Source organism: Heterodontus francisci, unplaced genomic scaffold (genome assembly GCF_036365525.1).
Source record: "Heterodontus francisci isolate sHetFra1 unplaced genomic scaffold, sHetFra1.hap1 HAP1_SCAFFOLD_506, whole genome shotgun sequence".
NCBI lineage: Eukaryota > Metazoa > Chordata > Chondrichthyes > Heterodontiformes > Heterodontidae > Heterodontus > Heterodontus francisci.
In genome coordinates, this window is record NW_027140876.1 from 741,995 (window position 1) to 763,029 (window position 21,035).

At 44.0% G+C, this 21,035-nt stretch overlaps 1 protein-coding gene across 2 annotated transcripts in view; it reads left to right on the top strand.

Annotated features, from left to right (window-relative positions):
* The window catches only part of LOC137361319 (NACHT, LRR and PYD domains-containing protein 3-like), a 68,567-nt gene that overhangs the window by 15,422 nt on the left and 32,110 nt on the right, over positions 1–21,035 (top strand). For both annotated transcript variants that reach the window (XM_068026220.1, XM_068026219.1), the window contains exons 4-9: positions 281–452; positions 559–624; positions 9,941–11,678; positions 14,835–14,921; positions 15,085–15,255; positions 15,519–15,689. In XM_068026220.1, coding sequence (XP_067882321.1) covers positions 281–452; positions 559–624; positions 9,941–11,678; positions 14,835–14,921; positions 15,085–15,255; positions 15,519–15,689 — 2,405 coding nt within the window. The remainder of the gene's footprint in view (positions 1–280; positions 453–558; positions 625–9,940; positions 11,679–14,834; positions 14,922–15,084; positions 15,256–15,518; positions 15,690–21,035) is intronic.

The following is a 21,035-nucleotide window of genomic DNA, read 5'->3' on the forward strand; positions in this document are numbered from 1 at the left end:
TACATGACCCCCTTTTGAAAACACCAAAGTTTAACATTTCTTCAATCATTCAAAAATGAATCCTCAAAAAAATATATTTCACAAAACACAGAGGCTTGTGCAGTCAGATGTTCCTAGAATATTCAGCTCGTGTTCAGAATGGATCAGTACCCAGCCCAGTAACTGCTTTCTGTGCTGAAAACCACTGGGAGATATCATCATTATGCAGATCCTTTCCTTCTCATTCTCCATGTGAGTCTTTCACTCCCGTCCTCAATGTAATCATTATTATTCTTTACAGAAGATCACTGAACTCACAGAGAAGGGAAACCGGGCGGACAGTTCCGAACTTCTCCTAAATCTGGTGATGGAGAAAAGCTCTCAGGCCCGAAGGCTGATGTGGGAGTCCTTTGTGAAAATGCGTCATGGAGTACCAAAGTTAAACAAAATACTGAAAGAAATACAGGAACCCGGTACGGTAAAATCACACACTGAAATTCAACTTCAGATTCAAACACGACATGTTTTACTGTAATATTATACAAATCTGATTTCATGAAATCTAAATAATTTAAACAGGTTCTGATCCATTTGACAATATGAATATCACACAAGGTTTATCTGAAGTATCCGGTTACCTGAAAGGTAAGTGATGATACGGAGGTTTCAAACCTTTTATTTCACTTTTGAGAATCAGAATGTTTGACCACATCCGTTTGTCAGAAACTGGGAATCAAATTGAAACAATGTGGGAGCAGGATTGAATGTTGTTTAAATTTGTCATCAATCTCATGGATTCTGCATAGATTCAAGTTTCAATTCGTACAATTTCGGATCTATGCTGTAAATATGTGGACATGACATTATTTCAATCCAGTTGCTGATAGGCATCACTTTCGGCCCATCAACTCCACACTGACTCTTTGTAGAGCAATCCATTCAGCCCCATTCCCTGACCCTATCCCCGTAGTTTACTTCCCTCAAGTGCCCATCCGATTTCCTTTTGTAATCATTGATCGTCTTCACTTCAACCATCTTCGTAGGCAGTGAGTTCCAGGTCATTACCACTCACTGTGTGAAAAAGTTTTTCCTTACATTTCCCCTGCTTCTCCTGCCTAAAACATTAAATCTGAGTACATGATTTTGGGGACAGATAATGGGAATAGCTTTTCTCTGTCTACCCTGTCCAAACCTGTCTTTCAAATCTCCCCTCAATCTCTTTTCCTCCAAGGAGAACAACCCCAGCTTCTCCAACCAGACCTTGTAGCTAAAATTCCTCATCTCTGGAACCAATCTGGTAAACCTCCTCTGCACCTTCTCAAGGACCCTCACATCCTTCCTTAAGTTTGGTGACCAGAACTGGCTGCAATACTCTAAGTTGTGGTCTAACCAGAGCTTTATAAAGGCTAAGCTTTTGTACTCAAAATCTCTATTTCAGAAGCCCAAGATCCCACATGCTTTGCAATGTGATAATAACCAGATAATACGCTTTGTGATGTTGATTGAGGGATAAATATTGGCCAGGACACTGGGAGTAACTGCTATGGTCATCTTCGAAATAGTGTAATGGGATCTTGTACGTTCACCAGAGAGTTAGATGGCCTTTGGTTTAGTGTCTCATCGGAAATACGGCCCCTCTGGCAGTGCAGCACTCCTTCAGTACTGCACTGGAGTGTCAGGTTGAATTTTATGCTCAAGTTCTGGAGTGGAACTTAAACCACAACCTTCTGACTCAGAGCAAGTATGCTACCAACTGATACACTTAGTATTGATATCATTTAGTATTGACCTGGGCACCAGTTATGACCAGCCCAGTCTACCCTGTAAAGTGATTCTCACTGATATCTGGGGAATTGTGCCAAAATTGGGAGAGCTGTCCCACAGGCTAGTCAAACTACAGCTTGAAATAGTCATAGTTACATCATCATATATCTCAGCCAATGGTCCAGATTCCTTCATCACAATCACTGGATATGTCCAGTCCCACCGACAGGACAGACCCATCACAGGTGGCGGCACAGTGTTACACAGTCAGGAGAGAGTGGCCCTGGGAGCTCTCAACATTGACTCCAGATCCCTCGAATTCTCATGACATCAGATCACGTATAGGCAAAGAATTATCCTGCTGATTACCACCTACAGCCCTCCCTCAGCTGATGAATTACTGTTCCTCCATGTTGAAGAAACACTGAGAAGAGATGGCACAGAATGTACTCTGAATGGGGCACTTCAGTGCAGCACCACTGCTGACCGAGCTGGCTATGTCCTGAGGGACATAACTGCCAGACTGGGCCTGCGGTAGGTGGGAGAGCCAACACCAGGTAAAAACCTGCTTGGCATCTTCTTCACCAATCTACCTGTTGCAGATGCATCTGTCCATGACAGGATTGGTAGGAATGACAACCACACAATCCTTGTGGAGTAAATCCCATCTTCAACCTGAGGACCCCCTCCATCGTGCTGTGGGGCAACTACCATAGTGCTAAATATAATAGTTTCAGAACAGATCTAACTGCACAAATCTCGGCATCCATGAGGCACTGTGGAACATCTGGAGCAGCAGAATTGTATTCCATCATGATCAGTAACCTCGTGGTCTGACATATCACTCACTCTACCGTTACCATCGAGCTAGGGGTTCAACCCTAGTTCAATGATGAGTGTAGGACAGCATTGCAGGATCAGCACTGGGCATACCTGAACATTAGATACCAACCCGGTAATGTAATTACACAGGACTACATGCATTCTAAATAGCAGAAGCAACATGCTATAGACAGAGCTAAGCGATCTCACACCCAATGTATCAGATCAATGTTTAGCAGTCCTGTTCACTTTTGTATACGTTTATGGGATTTGAACGTCTCTGGCAAGGCCCACATTTGTTGCCCATCCTAATTGCTGTTGAGAAGGTGATGGGGAGCTGCATTGAACTGCTGCAGTCTGTCTGGTGTAGGTACACCCACACTGCTGTTAGGAAGGGAGTTCCAGGTTTCTGACCCAGTGACAGTGAAGGATCAGCAATACAGATCCAAGTCAGGATGATGTGTGACTTGATGGGGAACCTGCAGGTGGTGGTGTTCCCATTGTTATGGCCAGGTGGGTGAGGCGTGGCGTGTTCCCACTGTTCCCTTCCCAACTGACCACAGGAAGTGAGTTTGTTATTACGGTTTTAACCTCGTGTGTTTTATTTGTCAAATAAACAGACAGTGATGGGTTTTCTTGTAGGTTTGAAACAGAAGATTAATTATTTATTAAACAATTTTCGCTCCCAAATGGTCGCACCTGCACCCACGCTTGCATTCACACACACACACACACACACACACACACACACACACACATGTGCGTGTGCGAAAACGGTAAATGGTTTGAAGTGAGGTATGTGTTCAGAGTTAATGCTAAACCTGTTGAATCTTCTCAGAGAACAATTTCACTTTTAAAGTTGCAGGCCTGAGTGTTTGTACTTTCCTGGTGGTTGAGACTTCAGACTGGAGGAGGCGGTGGTCACTTTCAGTTTTCTGCTGTACCACGTTGAAGTGTAGAATTTGCAGCAGGGCTCCTTCTTTAGATTTTGCTGGGCTACTTTTCATAGCCCTTGGCTGGACTTCTTTTTGGAGATATTCTTGTTACATCTCCTCTTTCGCTCTCCAGAAGGATACCTTTTTAAGGTAAAAAAAAAACCTCTCAGATTAGCCTCTGTTAGGAGATGCCTGTTCCCCCCCACCCCCCACCCCCCATGTTGTGACCACACAATGGCCCCGGATGTGGCTACTTGACACGTGCTTTGTTTCAGAAGAACACATTCAATTCAGGAATGTCTCTTGATGTTTTCAGGATGGGTGTAATTGACACCTCCGAGCCTGGAATGTATCCTTTTGTTCTTGACAGATAGTGAGACAGTTTGAATGTACAGGCCAAGACAGCCCAACCTTCAGCGGCCATTTTGCAGCACACTGTCCACTTTTCAAAGTAATGGTCAGTTTTTATAAATCTTCAGTTTGCTTCTGTATTTCCACCATTGCACTTCTCGTGAGAGTGATACTATGCCGCTGCTGCCCTTGTTCTCTAGGTGGTGGGGGTTGAGTGTTTGGAAGATGCTGTCGACAGAGTCTTGGCGAGTTTGAATTTGAAATTTGAATTTTTTTGGTTTTTGCTGGGCTACTTTTCATAGCCCTTGGTTGGACTTTTTTTTGGAGATATTCCTCTGATCTCTCTCTCTCTCTTTCGGTCTCCAGAGAGAGACCTTTTTAAGGTAAAATAAAAACCTCTCACATTAGTCACTGTTAGGAGATGTCTGCCCTCTCCCTGTTGTGACCACAAAGTGGCCCAGAATGTGGCTACATCGCACATCCTTTATTTCAGAAGAAACCATTCAAATGAGGAATGTGCTTGATGTTTTCAGGATGGGTGTAATTGACACATCCGAGCCTGGAAAGTATCATTTGGTTCTTAACAGATAGTGAGACAGTTTGAATATACAGGCCAAGTCAGCCCAACCTGCGGCGGCCATTTTGCAGCACACAGTCCACTTTTCAAAGGAAAGGTCAGTTTGCTTCTGTATTTCCACCATTGCGCACAGCACAAGTGTGATACCATGCGGCTGCTGCCCTTGTCCTCTGGGTGGTAGAGGTTGTGGGCTTGGAACGTGCTGTCGACAGAGGCATGGAAAGTTGCTGCACTGCATCTTGTATCTCGTGCACACTGCTGCCACTGTCCGTCCCTGATGGAGGGAGTGAATGTTTACGGTGGTGAATGGGGTGCCAGTCAAGTGAACTGCTTTGTCCTGGATGGTATCGAGCTTCTTGAGTGCTGTTGGAGCTGCACTCATCCAGCCAAGTGGACAGTATTCCATCACATTCCTGACTTGTGCCTTATGGATAGTGGGCAGGCTTTGGGGAGTCAGGAGAGGAGTAACCTGCTGCAGAATTCCCAGCCTCTGACCTGCTCTTGTAGCCACAGTATTTGTATGGCTGGTCCAGTTAAGTTTCAGGTCAATGAAATGAAGAGTGGTGCAGTGGTTAGCACCGCAGCCTCACAGCTCCAGCAACCCGGGTTCAATTCTGGGTACTGCTTGTGTGGAGCTTGCAAGTTCCCCCTGTGTCTGCGTGGGTTTCCTCCCACAGGCCAAAGGCTTGCAGGTTGATAGGTAAATTGGCCATTATAAATTGCCCCTAGTATAGGTAGGTGGTAGGGGAATATAGGGACAGGTGAGAATGTGGTAGGATTATGGAATTAGTGTAGGATTAGTATAAATGGGTGGTTGATGGTCGGCACAGACAAAGTGGGCCGAAGGGCCTGTTTCAGTGATGTATCTCTAAACTAAATGGTAACCCCCAGGATATTGATGGTGGGGCAGGGTGGGAGGATGTTCATTGATGGCAATGCCATTGAATGTCAAGGGGAAATGGTTCGATTCTCTTTTGTTGGAGATGGCCATTGCCTGGCACAAGTGTGGCACGAATGTTACTTCCTATTTATCTGCACAAGCCTGAATTGTTCCCAGGACTTGCTGCAGGTGGATGGGGACTGTCTCAGGATCTGAGGAGTTGCAAATGGCACTGAAGACAACAATCATCAATGAACATCCTCACTTCTGATCTTATGATGGAGGGAAGGTCATTGATGAAGCAGCTGAAGATGATTAGGCCGAGGACACTACCCTGAGGAACTCCTGCGGTGATGTCCTGGTGCTTAGATGTTTGACCTCCAACAACCCCAATCATCTTCCTTTGTGCTGCGTACAACTCCAACGAGAGGAGAGCTCCCACCTCCCCTAACCCAATTCCCAATGACTTCAATTTTGCCAGGGCTCCTTGATGAGTCAAATGCTGCCTTGATATCGAGGGCAGTCATTTAGTCACTTTCACCCCACCTCTTGAATTCAGCTCTTTTGTTCATGTTTGGACAAATGCCGTAATAAGGTCAGAGGCCAAGTGATGCTAATGGAACCCAGACTGAGCATAGGTGGGTGTAACTAACCCACATGGACTGCAGTGGTTCAAGGAGGCAGCTCATCAACACCTTCTCAAGGGCAATTAGGGGTGCACAATAAATGCTGTCCCAAACCAGCAACACCCTCATCTCATGAAAGAATAAAAACTAATCTCAGACCCAGGACATCACTGCTGGAGTTCTTCAGGGCAGTGCCCTCAACCCTCTGTATAACATGCATATAGTTCTGTGTTGCCGCCTTACCAGGTTGTCATCTCATTTTTATATATGCATTCTGCTGCTCTTGGCATGCTCTTCCACACTCCTCATTAAATCAGGGTTGATACCCTGGCTTGATGGTCTTGGTAGAGTGAGGGATATACAAGGATATGAGGTTGGAGATTGTGGTGGAAGACACCACTGCTGCTGCTGATGGCCTGTAGTATCTCATAGATTTTCCGTTTTTAGCTACCAGATCAGTTCTGAATCTATTCCATTTATCGTGGTAGTTGTGCCACACAACATGTTGGAAGGTGCCCTCAGTGTGAAGATAGTACTTTGTCGCAACAAGGACTGTGTGGTGGGCGCTGTTATCAATATTATCATGGGCTGGTGCATCTGCGATAGGTAGAATGGTGAGAAGAAGGCCAAGTAGATTTTCCCCTCTTGTTGGTTCTGTCATTACCTGCCGCAGGCTCAGTTTGACAGCTATGTCATTCAGGACATGGCCAGCTCAGTCAGTAGTGGCGCTGGAGAGACAGTCTTGGTGATGGACATTGAAGTCTCCCACCCAGCATACATTCTATGCACTTCCGACCCTCTGTGCATCTTCCATGTGATGCTCAATGTGGAGGAACAAAGAACAGTACAGCACACGAACAAGCCGTTCGGCCCTCCAAGCCTGCGCCGATCTTGATGCCTGCGTAAACAAAATCCTTCTGCACTTCCGGGGTCCGTATCCCTCTATTCCCATCCTATTCATGTATTTGTCAAGATGCCTCTTAAATGTCTCTATCGGACCTGCTTCCACCACCTCCCCCGGCAACAAGTTCCAGGCACTCACCACCCTCTGTGTAAAGAACTTGCCTCACACATTCCCTCTAAACTTTGCCCCTCTCATCTTAAACCTATGTCCCCTAGTAACTGACTCTTCCAGCCTGGGAAAAAGCTTCTGACTATCCACTCTGTCCATGCCACTTAAAACTTTGTAAACCTCTATCATGTCACCCCTCCACCTCCGTCGCTCCAGTGAAAACAATCCGAGTTTTTCCAACCTCTCCTCATAGCTAATGCCCTCCAGACCAGGCAACATCCTGGTAAACCTCTTCTGTACCCTCTCCAAAGCCTCCACGTCCTTATGGTAGTGTGGCGACCAGAATTGCATGCAATATTTTAAGTGTGGCCGAAATAAAATTCTGTACAGTTGCAGCATGACTTGCCAATTTTTATACTCTATGCCCCGACCGATGAAAGCAAGCATGCCGTTTGCCTTCTTGACTACCTTATCAACCTGCGTTGCCACTTTCAGTGACCTGTGGACCTGTACGCCCAGATCTCTCTGCCTGTCAATCCTCCTAAGTGTTCTGCTATTTACTGTATACTTCCCACCTGCATTAGACCTTCCAAAATGCATTACCTCACATTTGTCCGAATTAAACTCCATCTGCCATTTCTCCGCCCAAGTCTCCAACCGATCTATATCCTGCTGTATCCTCTGACAATTCTAATCACTGTCCGCAACTCTACCAACCTTTGTGTCGTCCACAAACTTACTAATCAGACCAGCTACATTTTCCTCCAAATCATTTATATATACTGCAAACAGCAAAGGTCCCAGCACTGATCCCTGTGGAACATCACTAGTCACATCCCTCCATTCAGAAAAGCACCCTTCCACTGATACCCTCTGTCTTCTATGACTGAGCCAGTTCTGTATCCATCTTGCCAGCTCACCTCTGATCCCATGAGACTTCACCTTTTGTATCAGTTTGCCATGAGGGACCTTGTCAAAGGCTTTGCTGAAGTCCATATAGGTAACATGCACTGCCCTTCCTTCATCAATCATATTTGTCACTTCCTCATAAAACTCAATCAAATTAGCGAGACATGACCTCCCCTTCACTCCATTTGTTTCCAAATGGGAGTAAATCCTGTCCCGAAGAATCCTCTCTAATAATTTCCCTACCACTGACGTAAGGCTCACCGGCCTATAATTTCCTGGATTATCCTTGCTACCCTTCTTAAACAAAGGAACAACATTGGCTATTCTCCAGTCCTCTGGGACCTCACCTGTTGCCAATGAGGATGCAAAAATCTCTGTCAAGGCCCCAGCAATTTCTTCCCTTGCCTCTCTCAGTATTCTGGGGTAGATGCCATCAGGCCCTGGGGACTTATCTACCTTAATGCCTTGCAAGACACCCAACACCTCCTCCTTTTTGATAATGAGATGATTGAGACTGTCTACACTCCCTTCCCTCGGCTCATCATCCACCAAGTCCTTCTCCTTGGTGAATGCTGATGCAAAGTACTCATTTAATACCTCTTCCATTTCCTTTGGCTCCACACATAGATTTCCATCTCTGTCCTTGAGTGGGCCAACCCTTTCCCTGGTTACCCTCTTGCTCTTTATATAGGGGAAATGTTTTGTGAGCTGTGGGAGGATATTCGGTAATAATCAGCAGAAGGCATCCTTGTCCATGTTTGATCTGATGCCCTGAGACTTCGTGTGGTCTGGAATCATTTTTGGGACTCCCATGGCCTCTCTCTCCTAACTCTGTACGACTATGCTGCCAGTGCAGGTGGGTATGGCCTGCCAGTCTGACAGGATGTAACCAGCGATGGTGATTGAGTCGTTTGGGAAGTTGAAAGAAAATATGACTCTGTGATTTTGAATATCTCAGGTTGTTGCCTGACTAGTCTGTCGGACAGCTCTCCCAATGTTTGCACAAGTACCCAGATGTTGGTGAAGAGGAGTTTACAGGGTTGACTGGGCTGGTTATGCCTGTGGTGTCAGGAGTGTACATTGATGCCAGGTGGTTTGTCTGGTTTTATACTTCTTAAAGCTTTCTGTACCGATTTGATAGAACTGAATAACTTGCCAGGCCATTTGAGCTAGCAGTTAACAGTCAACCACATTGGTGTGTGTCTGTAGTCACCCACAACCAGACTGGATAAGGACCGCAGATTTCTTTCCCAAAAGGATATCAATGGATCAGGTGGATTTTCATGACAATCTGGTAGTTTTCATGAACAGCATTCTTGATACTAACTTTATTCCAGATTTATTTATTTAACAGAATTTACATTCCCCAGCTGCCATGGTTGTACATAAACTCATATCTCCGGATCAGTGGTCCAGACCTCTGGTTTACTAGTCCAGTGACATAACTGTGTTACTCTACCTTTGGTGGAACACAGAGACCTCAGAGTTTTGTCAGGCTGGAGGTGGTTACAGAGATAGGGAGGGTCCAGGCCATGGAGAGGTTTGAAAACAATGAGAATTTTTAAATTGATACATTACCGAACTGGGAGCCAATGTCCAGCCAGATGAACTGCTCATTGTCTGATACAATAACAGTGGGATTACTGACAATTCACAGTATAACCCACTTGTGCCCGATGTCAAATTTCCCATTTCTGCAGAAGGTAAGCATCGCTGAAGGTTTTAAAAATTAATCCAGTGGAACCTCTACTATCGTATAACCAGGATCACGTGTGGATTTGTAATGAGATTTCTAATCGTACAGAGCAGGCCGGATCATGTTAACCATCAGAGGGAAAATATCACCTGTGTCGGCATCTCCATGTTCAGTAAATGTTAGAATCAAATCAGGATTTAAAACTTCTTTTCACCATTGTTCACTGACAAGCAAAGTTTTCATTAACTGAGTTTTAATTTATACACACACCTCTATTGAAGCTGTGAATTAAATCTTGCAACATTTATTGAATAATAAAATAGTTTCAGAAGTTTTTTTAATCAATACAGCTAACATTGAAAACCACTTTCTGTCTGTTCTAATTGAAGATGTTCAACAGAAACACAAGGAAACACTCCGGGTACAAACTGAAACACTGAGAGTGAACACTATCCTAATAAAGGAGAAGGTTAAGATTTTCCAGCTGGTTGATCGATACGCTGAGCTAACGGTCATTTCTACTGTTCGAGATCGGACACTTGTAGAACATGAACTGCTGGCAAGAGGCCGAGACCATGAAGAGTGGAGAGAGAAACATCTCCGGAGAGTACTGGAAAAAATCCGAACTGATCAATTGTTCCAGAGCAGTTTTTCCTGGAGAAAATCCAAATCTGGGAATTCAGCAGCAGTGAGTGGAGTCCCAGGGATTGGAAAAACAACAATGGTACAAAAGATTGTTTATGACTGGGCCACTGGGAAAATATACCCAAACTTTCAATTTGTTTTCAGTTTTAAATTCCGGGATTTGAATACTATTAACTGTAGAATAAACCTGAGGAATCTGATACTGGATCAGTATCCTTACTTTGGGAATGTTCTGGGAGAGCTCTGGAAGAATCCAGAGGGATTGCTGTTTATATTTGATGGTTTGGATGAATTCAAGGACACGATCGATTTTACTGACATTCGGAGAAATACAGAACCTCAGTACATGTGCACAGATCCCGAATGCTGGTGTGAAGTGTCTGACATTGTGTACAGTTTAATACAACACAAGCTGCTCCCAGGATGTTCAGTGTTAGTGACCAGTCGTCCCACTGCATTACATTTATTGGAAAAGGCTGAGATCAGTGTCTGGGCTGAAATCCTGGGATTTGTTGGTGATGAACGGAAGGAATATTTCAACAAGTTTTTTGAAGATCAGACGGTGGCAGCAGCTGTTTTCAAACACGTGGAGGAGAACGAGATCCTGTACACCATGTGCTACAACCCTTCCTACTGCTGGATCCTCTGTCTGTCACTGGGTCCCTTCTTTACACAAAGAGACAGGAAACAGCAGCAAGTTCCCAAGACCATCACCCAGCTATATTCCTACTATATTTACAACATTCTGAAAAACCATAGCCGAGAGATTGAAAACCCCCGTGATGTGTTACTGAAGATCGGTGAGATGGCCTTCACAGGAGTCTCCAGGAAGAAGATTGTGTTTAGAAATGGAGATTTGATCGAGTACAATCTGCGACCTTCCCAGTTCCTGTCTGGATTCCTGATGGAACTTTTGGAGAGAGATGATTCTGTCCAGAGTGTGGTTTACACATTCCCGCACCTCACCATCCAAGAGTTTGTAGCCGCACTCGCACAATTCCTGACTCCATATCCCAGGGACATCCGGAAACTCCTCAGTGAAGCTCACGGTGAGAAGGATGGGAGATTTGAGATATTTCTGCGTTTTGTTGCTGGTCTCTCCTCCCCACAGGCTGCTCGACCCCTGGAGGAGTTTCTGGGTCCATTTCCTCATCAAACAACCTGCCGAGTGATTGACTGGGTGAAGGAGAAGTTTAAAGGAGCGATTAGAAACACAGGGAGTGAAACTGATAAAAGGAAGCTCCTGAACACATTGCACTACCTGTTTGAGTCGAAGAATAAAGCACTGGTTCAGGACACAGTGGGATCTGTGAACACACTTACATTTAATGAATTGCAACTGACCCCAATTGACTGTGCGGTCCTTTCTCACGTTATTGGTCTCTGTGATACCATTAAAAACCTTGATCTAGATTACTGCGACATTCAGTGTGAAGGACTCCAGCGGCTGGGACCCGTACTGCACAAATGCCAGGATTTGAGGTAACTGTTTATTTGTCTGGAACTATTATATGAATTGTAAAACAGTCACAGATTGTGTTGTTGCTCTGTAATGAAGGGAAAGAAACAGTTCAGTTAAACCAGAGAGAAACAGATTCAACACAACGATGACAAATAATAAGAGGATTGTTTAGTATTAGCATCAGGACTGGAAAATCTAAAATGGATCCTGATGAACCATTAGGGATTTTACAATCTGTATGGAATCAGCAAATACAGGTCACTGAAAGAGTCTGATAATTTAATTACGTCATTAATAAGGCAGGACAGCAGAATGTAAATATAAAATATAAACCAGCAGAACAGAACATTAATGTCAAATATTTTCCACGTCCACCATTTTAATGAGAAACAGGACAGAAACCCGAGTTTAAATATTTAACAGTTAGATATTTAATCCAATCCCATGCAGGATGTGTATGTCGAGGGAGATGTTTCCTGGATTGGGAGTATTGGGGAAACAGGAATTATTTCAGCTGTAAATGTTCAGAGTTATTCACAATCCTGAACATTAAGTAAAGAGTGACATTTGGGAGGTTAAACTTACAGGGGAGGGGAGTCTCTCACTTTAATCCTCATTAAACTGGTGCTGCATTTATTTTAAGTGTAACTGGTCTGACTGTTTCTGGAGAATTTTCATAAATTCCCTCCCCGATTGGGGCTTCATACAAGGGGTCGGATTATGGGAAATTCCCGAGCTCAGGCCAACAGTTTTTCCCAGGAGCTGCTGCTATGAGGTCCCACTGCTGACCAGTGTGCATCTGTACTCTGGGGTTAATACCCCATAACATGTTAGATTGGAGTCTTTTTATCAGCAGGTTTAGGTAAGATAGACAAGGAAAATCTGTTACCATTAGCTGAAGGTGTAAATTTCAGATTTTGAGCAAGAGATACAGAGGATATTTGAGGAAGAACTTTACTTTCCACAATGAGTAGTAATGACTTGGAACTCGCTGCCTATGAAGGTGGAGGAAGTGAAGACGATCAATGATTTCAAAAGGGAATTTGATACGTAATTGAGGGAAATAAATTAGTAAGATTCTGATGGGTCTTGACAAGGTGGATGTGGAAAGGATGTTTCCTCTTCTGGGAGAATCTCGAACCAGGGGTCACTGTTTAAAAATAAGGGGTCGCCCATTTAATACAGGGATGAGGAGAATTTTTTTTCTCTGAGGGTCAAGACTTTAGAACTTTCTTCCTCAAAATTGGTGGAAACAGAGACTTTGAATATTTCTAAGGCAGAGGTAAATAGTCTCTTGATACGCAAGGGGGTGAAAGGTTATTGAGGATAGGCAGGGGATCAGCCATGATCATATTCAATGGCAGAGCAGACTCGAGGGGCCGAGTGGCCTACTCCTGCTCTTAATTCATATGTAAGGAGAACAACCCCAGATTCTTGAATTTAACCTTGTCGCTAATATCCCCCCTCCCTGGAATTGTTCTGCTAAATCTCCACTGCACCGTCTCTGGGACCCACACGTCCTTCCTAATGTGTGATGACCAAAACTGGGTGTTTTATTACAGACACTGTGTGAATTGATGTATGAAAAGTTTAACTCATTTGTAATAGCATTTCCTCTGCTTTATTTTTTTACCAGCTTTTTACAATCATGTTCCATAATTCTCTTTACCTCCTTTCCATCGAAGTCCTCACTTATTTATTTTTACTTTCCAGTGCTCTGCTTTCCTATATTGTTTATATTCAGACTGACTTCATTTTCTGTTCATCCCTCCCCATCTCCTCCCCCACCCCCGCCCCACCCTGCCCCATCTTATTAGTTTAAAGCCTTTACCACCTCCCTGTTTGCCCTTTCCACTAGGACACAGGTCCCATCCCTGTTCAGGTGGAGTCTGTAAACTCAGTATAACTCCTTCCTGTGCCAGCACCAGTGCCAATGTTTCAGTTAAAGGAACCCCTCTTTCCCACACCAGCTCTTTAGCCACACTTTAATTCTCCTGATCTGACTGTTTCTTTGTCATCTTGCATGTGGCTTCGGAAATAATCCAGTAATTATTGCCCTTGAGTTCCTGCTTTTTAATTTAGCTCCTAACACCTGATCTTCTCAGCAGGATTTCCTCCCTGTTCCTACATATGTCATTTGTTCCAACATCGACCACGACAACCTGATTATTCCCTCCCCTTCCAAATTGCTCTCCTGCCACCATAAGATATCCCTTACCCTGGCACCTTGTAGACAACGCACCCGACAGGATTCTCATTCATGGCTACAGAGGACGCTATCCATCCCTCTAATTATAGAAACCCTTATCACTACCACATTCTATTCTGCTCTTTCCCCCTTGGACAGTTTTCTGAGCTGCATTGCCTTGGTCTACATTGTAACTGTTCTCCCCACGATCTTTCTCCTTGTCCTCACAGGTAACAAGTACATTGTATCTTTTGGACAGGACCTGTGTCTGAGGGACCTCCTTCTCAGTCTCTCCTCAGTCCTCACCATGCTGCTCCCTCATGGTTACACCCTCTTCTTGAACCTGTGATTTTCTTTGATCTGTGACTGTGTTCTGGATAAAACTGTGAAGAAATTCCTCCCCCTCCATTATGTTTGGGAGTGTCCCTATCTCAAATTCCAGCCCATTGACTCTGAGCTGGAATGACTGAAGATGGAGACATTTCCTGCTGGTGTGGGAATGTGGGACAGTCTCACTATCCACAAACTCCCACATCCCACATCAGTCCCAACACGTAGCCTGCCCTGTCATCTCTCGTCTTTTACTTGCTTATTGATAACCTGAATAAATGTAATTAAATCTTTTAAAACAATTAATAATAACATTAATTAATTGATTTATCTGATTAATTTAATAAAATAATAGATTGATTTCCTATAGCAATACTTATTCAAATGCTTACACTTGGAGAGACAAAAGCACACTGTAATACTCACCAACCAATCACCTACCTTCTGTCCTGTTTCTTCCCTCCTTGATGTTATTGACAGCTCCTGAATATATGAGGAGTTCTACAGTGTGAGATTCATTGTCAGTGACAGGCAAATCTGGTTGTTAATTTCCTCAAGTCTTTTTCAGTGTTTCCTGTAACATTCAACAGAAAGTGAATTGTATGAGGTCCAGGGTTTGATTCAGTTTGTTTCTCACTCTCTGTCTGTTTGTGTTTAGACTGGGTTTCAATAATCTGGGAGATTCAGGAGTGAAACTACTGTCTGCGGCTTTGAGGAACCCGGACTGTAAAATACAGAAACTGGGGTTAGTACCAGACAATAATATTATTGCTGAGCACTGCACATTATTTGTATCAGTCATGGTGTTACCAATAAACACTACATCAATACTTGTATCAATAATGGTGTTATTAATAAACACTGGGGTTTTGTTCTGATTCCTGTTATTTTCCCATCTTTGATCCCAGGCTGGAAAGAAACAATCTCTCAGATTCTTGCATCGAAGATCTCGTCGCCGTTCTCGGTACAAACCGATCACTGACGGATCTGTACCTGAGTAATAATAATCTGGGAGATTCAGGAGTGAAACTGCTGTCTGCAGCTCTGAGAAACCCGGACTGCAGAATACAAGAAATGCAGTAAGTACCAGACCGTGTGAGATTGTGTGAGTAATAACTGAACATCTGATTTTGTTCATTATTATCAGTAATAGTGTTATTAATAAACACTGTACATTATTATTAGTATCAGCAATAATGTCATTGCTAAGCACTGCACGTTATTAGTATCAATAATGGTGTTACCAATAAACACTACATTGTCACTAGTATCAGTCATAGTGTCATTAGTCAACACAGGGGATTTACTGTGATTCCTGTTATTTCTCCACCTTTAATCCCAGCCTGCAAGGAAACAATCTCACCGCTTGTTGTATTGAGGATCTCGCATCTGCTCTCAGTCCAAACGAGTCACTGACGGTTCTGAACCTGAGTTCTAATAAACTGGGAGATTCCAAAGTGAAACTATTGTCTGCGGCTTTGAGGAATCCAGACTGTAAAATACAGGCCCTGGGGTAAGTGCTAATTGTATATTAATTGTGTTTAATTGTGTGCAGGTAGTGGGCATTAACTGGGGTTTCACTTGAGCACATATAAAGAGGCACTTACTGATACTGTGGTGTGGTTGAATGAGGAGGTGTATGCTTGTAATGCTTAACTCTGTAAATTAATGTAAGACTGAGTAAAGATCAGCTCCAGTAATATTCTTCACCAACTGACTTTCCAGAGTAGAATATGGTAACTGGGTGCCTGAAGGTGAAGGTCCAAGGCTATGAAAAAATGGCTGTGTTTGCTGACAATGCAACCAGTAGGTGGCGCAGTATGGACACATGTGCAAATGCAGACTCATAGACAGAAACGTCACCATCTGCAACGTCTCAGGCAGTTGTCAGTAATAAAAATTGTGCTGCTCAATTTGACGCAAAAAAACAATGAAACCCAAAGCCCCTCACCCTCAATGCCCGCGATCACCACCTCCACCACCCCACCCAACAATACACCACTCCCTCCTGCAATGCCACTTCTCTTACCCGCTCCCTCCCACACCCACCTTCCCATCGCTCACAACTGCTCGCCACTCCATTTCACTGTTCTTTGCTGTGCCAGTCTGCTCGCTTTTCCCGCCCGCTGCTCGCTCCCCACATCACCACCCAGAGAAGCACCAGTGAGGGGGGGCGGGAGGGGGTGGTGGGGGGGAGGGGTGGGGTGGATGTGCAAGCGAACTGCTAGCGACGAGGTAGGAAGCGAGTGGCAGGATGGAGCGGTGGAAGGGGTCGGGGCAGATGGAGGGTGCAAATGGTGTTTTAGCGGTGAGGCGGCAAGGAGCGGTGAGCAAGCAGGCGCAGGACAGAACAGCGGAAGGGTGCGGGGTAATATTGGAGGGATTGAGATTGCAATTATGGCCATTGAGGGGGTGAAGCAACACTCCGACGTTATAACATCAGACGTTATTATGTGGTGACATTGACGCATGCATGCACGGACCCATACTGGACGCAGTGTTGATGTCAGCGATCGCCCTGCACATGTTCTGCATTGTCAGGAGATATTCCGAGAAAAAAAACAGGCAGAAAACGACAATCCTCGCAGCAATGATCAGAAATGGCCGAAAGCAAGTGTAAATTGTTGGGCTTTGATTACCCTCCAATGTTCTCGGAATCTGAACCATATGACCAGGTGAGGTGAAAGTGATTGCCCTTGATATTGAGGCAGCATTTGACCGAGTGTGGCATCAAGGAGCCCGAGGCAAATTGAAGTTAGTGGGAATCAGGGGGAAAACTCTCCACTGGTTGGTGTTACAACCGAGGATGGAGGATGTACTGTCTTTCTCTATTTCCACTTCTCCATAGGTCACAGTATATATTTAAATGTTTTACCCAGTTACTGATACAGCTAATTATATACTTCAACTATTTTTGTTTCTAAATAAAAATCTGCCAACCAAGTTTCTTTAATAATCAACAAAATTATTAATTTATTATAAAACAAGGCTCATTTCATAAAGATGCAAATCTGATTAACACACAGATTGAAATATGAAAGTATAAATGTATTCCCTTTGAAATAACCCAACACACATGCGCACACACACCAGTTAAAGGAAAAATAAAGATGCTTTCTCAGCAGAGATCAACTTTATAAAAAAACACACAAAAAAAAAATACTTTGGCCAAGTGCTTATCCTTTTTCTCCAAGAATTGACAAGATATGGAATATTCCAGTTAGTTTGGTGTCTGGATACATGTGGTCGGGTGTTACTAGACACATGTGGTTGGCACTGGGATCTTTTCTGAAGCAGTCAGTTCAGGTGTTGTCAAGAGAAAATCTTGCAGAAGCTTCTCAGGAGAAATGCTGCATTAGTTTCTCCAGTTGTCAGGTTTCACTAAGAGGTGGAATACAATGAGCTACTGACCTCTCTCTCTTAGCAGGCTTCCACTCCCACTGGCCATTCAGACAGTTCAAAACGAAACCAACTCCTGACCACCATAAATCTAGACATGTGACTTCTCTGTAAACAACTCCAGTAAGTCAGCAAGGCTCCTGCTGTTTACATATCTGAAGACATGTGACTTCAAGTAAATGTTTTTTAAAACAAAGTCTCAAGTGTCCTTCCAGTGATCCTTTTTTAAAAATAAGTCAAACATCTCCTCAGATATTTCCAACGTCTTTTGAACACGAGTCCTCAAAATATTATTAAAAATGGAAGCACCTGCCTAACATTGGAGTCACACCTAGCACAAAGGAAGATGGTTGTGATTGTTGGAGGTCAACAATCCCAGTCCCAGGACATCACTGCAGGAGTTCCTCAGGGTAGTGTCCTAGGCTCAACCATCTTCAGCTGCTTCATCAATGACCTTCCCTCCATCATAAGGTCAAATGTTTGTCATAATTGTACAATGCAAAGTGCCACAAAAACACAAGACATTGGAGCAGGAGTAGACCATATAGCCCATTGAGCCTACTCCACCATTCAGAAATATCATGGCTAATCTTCGGCTTCAACTTCACTTTCCTGCCCACTTACAATATTCCTTGTTTCCCTGAGAGACCATAAATCTAACCCAGCCATAAATGTATTTAACGATGGAGCATCCACAACCCTCTGGAGCAGAGAATTCCAAAGACTCTCAACCCTTTAAACAAAGTAATTTTCCCTCATCTCAGTCCTCAGTGATTGGCTCCTCATCCTGAGACTGTGCCCCGTGTTATGGATTCCCCAACCAATGGAAACAATCTCTGTGTCCACTCTACCCAGTCCCTTCAGAATCTTGTATGTTTCCACAACATCGCCTCTCATTCTTCTAAACTCCAGAGAGTATGGGCACAATTTACTTAGCCTCTCATCATAGGCCAACGCCCTCATCCCAGAGACCAATCCAGTGAACCTTCGCTGTACCGCCTCCAATGCAAGAATATCCTTTCTTCAATGTGGAGACTAAAACTGTACACAGTACTCCAGATGTGGTCTCACCAAAACCCTGTACAATTGTAGCAAGACTTCTTTATTCCTGTACTCCAATCCCCTTGCAATAAAGGCCAACATTCCATTTTTTTCCTAATTGCTTGCTGTACCTGCATGCTAACTTTCTGCATTCAAGCACACCCAAATCCCTTTGAACATCAACACTTACAGGTTTCACACCTTTTGAAAAATACTCTGCTTTTCTATTTTTACTACCAAAGTGAATAACTTTACACTTCCCTACATTATACTCCATCTACCATTCTCAACTCCTCAGATACTGAAGTAGTCCATGTCCCCATGTGGCAAAACTTGGACAACATCCTGGCTTGGGCTGATAATTTCCAAGTAACATGCATGCCATATAAGTGCCAAACAATGACCATCTTCAACAAGAGAGAATCTAACCATCACCCCTTGGCATTCAATAGCATTGCCATCGCAGGATCCCCCACTATCAACATCCTGGGGGTAATCATTGACCAGAACCTGAACTGCAGCAGCCATATAAATACTGTGTCTACACGAGCAAGTCAGAGGCTGGAGTAGCCCACCTCCTGACTCCCCAAAGCCTGTCCATCATCTGCAAAGCACAAGTCAAGTGTGTGATGGCATACTCTCTACTTGCCTGGATGAGTGCAGCTCCAACAACACTCAGGAAGCTCGATACCATCCAGGATAAAGCAGCCAACTTGATTGACACACCATTCACCATCTTAAACATTCACTCCCTCCACCAGGGACAGACAGTGGCAGCACTGTGTACCAGAAAGAAGATGTGCTGCAGCAATTCCTCCTTTACCATGCCTCCTTCAACAGCACCTTCCAAACCGGTGGCCTTTACCGCCTAAAAGGACAAGGGCAGCAGACACGTGGGAACATCACCATCTGCAAGTTCCCCTCCAAGCCATGAACCATCCTGACTTGGGAATATATTGCTGTTCCTTCACTATTGCCAGATCGACACCCTGGAATTCGCTCTGTAACAGCATTGTGGAGCTAAAAAGGGATATAGATAGGTTACGTGAGTGGGCAAAGACCTGGCAAATGGATTAACACATGAGAAAGTGTGAAATTGTCCACTTTGTCAGGAAGAATAAAAAAGAAGCATGTTACCTAAATCGTGAGATACTGCAGAACTCTGAGATGCAGAGGGATCTGAGTATCCTAGTGCATGAATCACAAAAGTTTAATATGCAGGTACAGCAAGTAATTAAGAAAGCGAATAGAATGTCATTGTTTATTGTGATGCGAATTGAACACAAACGTAGGGAGGCTACGTTTCAGTTATACAGGGCATTGTTGAGACCACATCTGGAGTATTGTGTACAGTACTGGTCTCCTTATTTAAGGAAGGATGTAAATATGTTGGAGGCTGTACAGAGAAGGTTAAATAGACGAATACATGGAATAGGCGGGCTGTCTTCTGAGGAAAGATTAGACACCCTCGGCTTGTATCCGCTGGAGTTTAGAAGAGTAAGAGGCGAATTGATTGAAACATATGAGATCCTGAGGGGTCTTGACAGGGTGGATGTGGACAGATTGTTTCACCTGGTGGGAGAATCTAGAACCAGGGGTCACTGTTTAAAAATAAGGGGTCGCCCATTTAAGACCGAGATGAGGAGAATTCTTTTTCTCTCAGAGGGCCGTGAGTCTTTGGAATTCTCTTCCTCAAAAGGCAGTGGAAGCAGAGTTTGAATATTTTTAAGGCAGAGATAGATAAATTCTTGAGAATAAAGGGGGTGGAAGGTTATCGGGGTAGGTGGAAGTATGCTGTAATCAGTTCAGCCAGGAACTTACTGAATGGTGGAACAGACTCGATGGGCTGAGTGACCTACTCCTGATCCTAATTCGTATGTTCGTACCTACACCAGATGGACTGCAGAGGTTCAAGACGGCAGCTCACCACCACCTTCCCAAGGGCAAAACATGCTGGCCTGGGCAGCGAAGCCCACATCCCAAGAAACAAATAATTTTTAAAAATGACCAGTGGACAAATGAAGTGGAAATGTGGACATGGGTGGCATCCTGACGAGAAAGGAAACAAGGTATGGCCCGAGCGTTGTCGCTTTGGACCACAAGTAAAATAAGAAGTAAAATGCTTTATGAGCTGCCTCCCCATCAGTTAAAACTGATGATGGTTTGGATCCTCTATTACAGTTCTTGGATGAAATGTACAAGAAAGGTGATCTATTAAATGCCTTTGAGGCATGATCAGAGTTTGATACGTTTTGGAAAACAGATGTTTATTCAAAGGAAGAATATATCATGTACTTGAACAGATTGTATAACAGATTGACAAAATTAACTTTAGAGATCCCTGGTTCAGTACTAGCACTTAAGTTGCTGGATTGTGTCAAGGTGTAGCATAGGGACAGGCTAAAGGTCTGATCGGGTC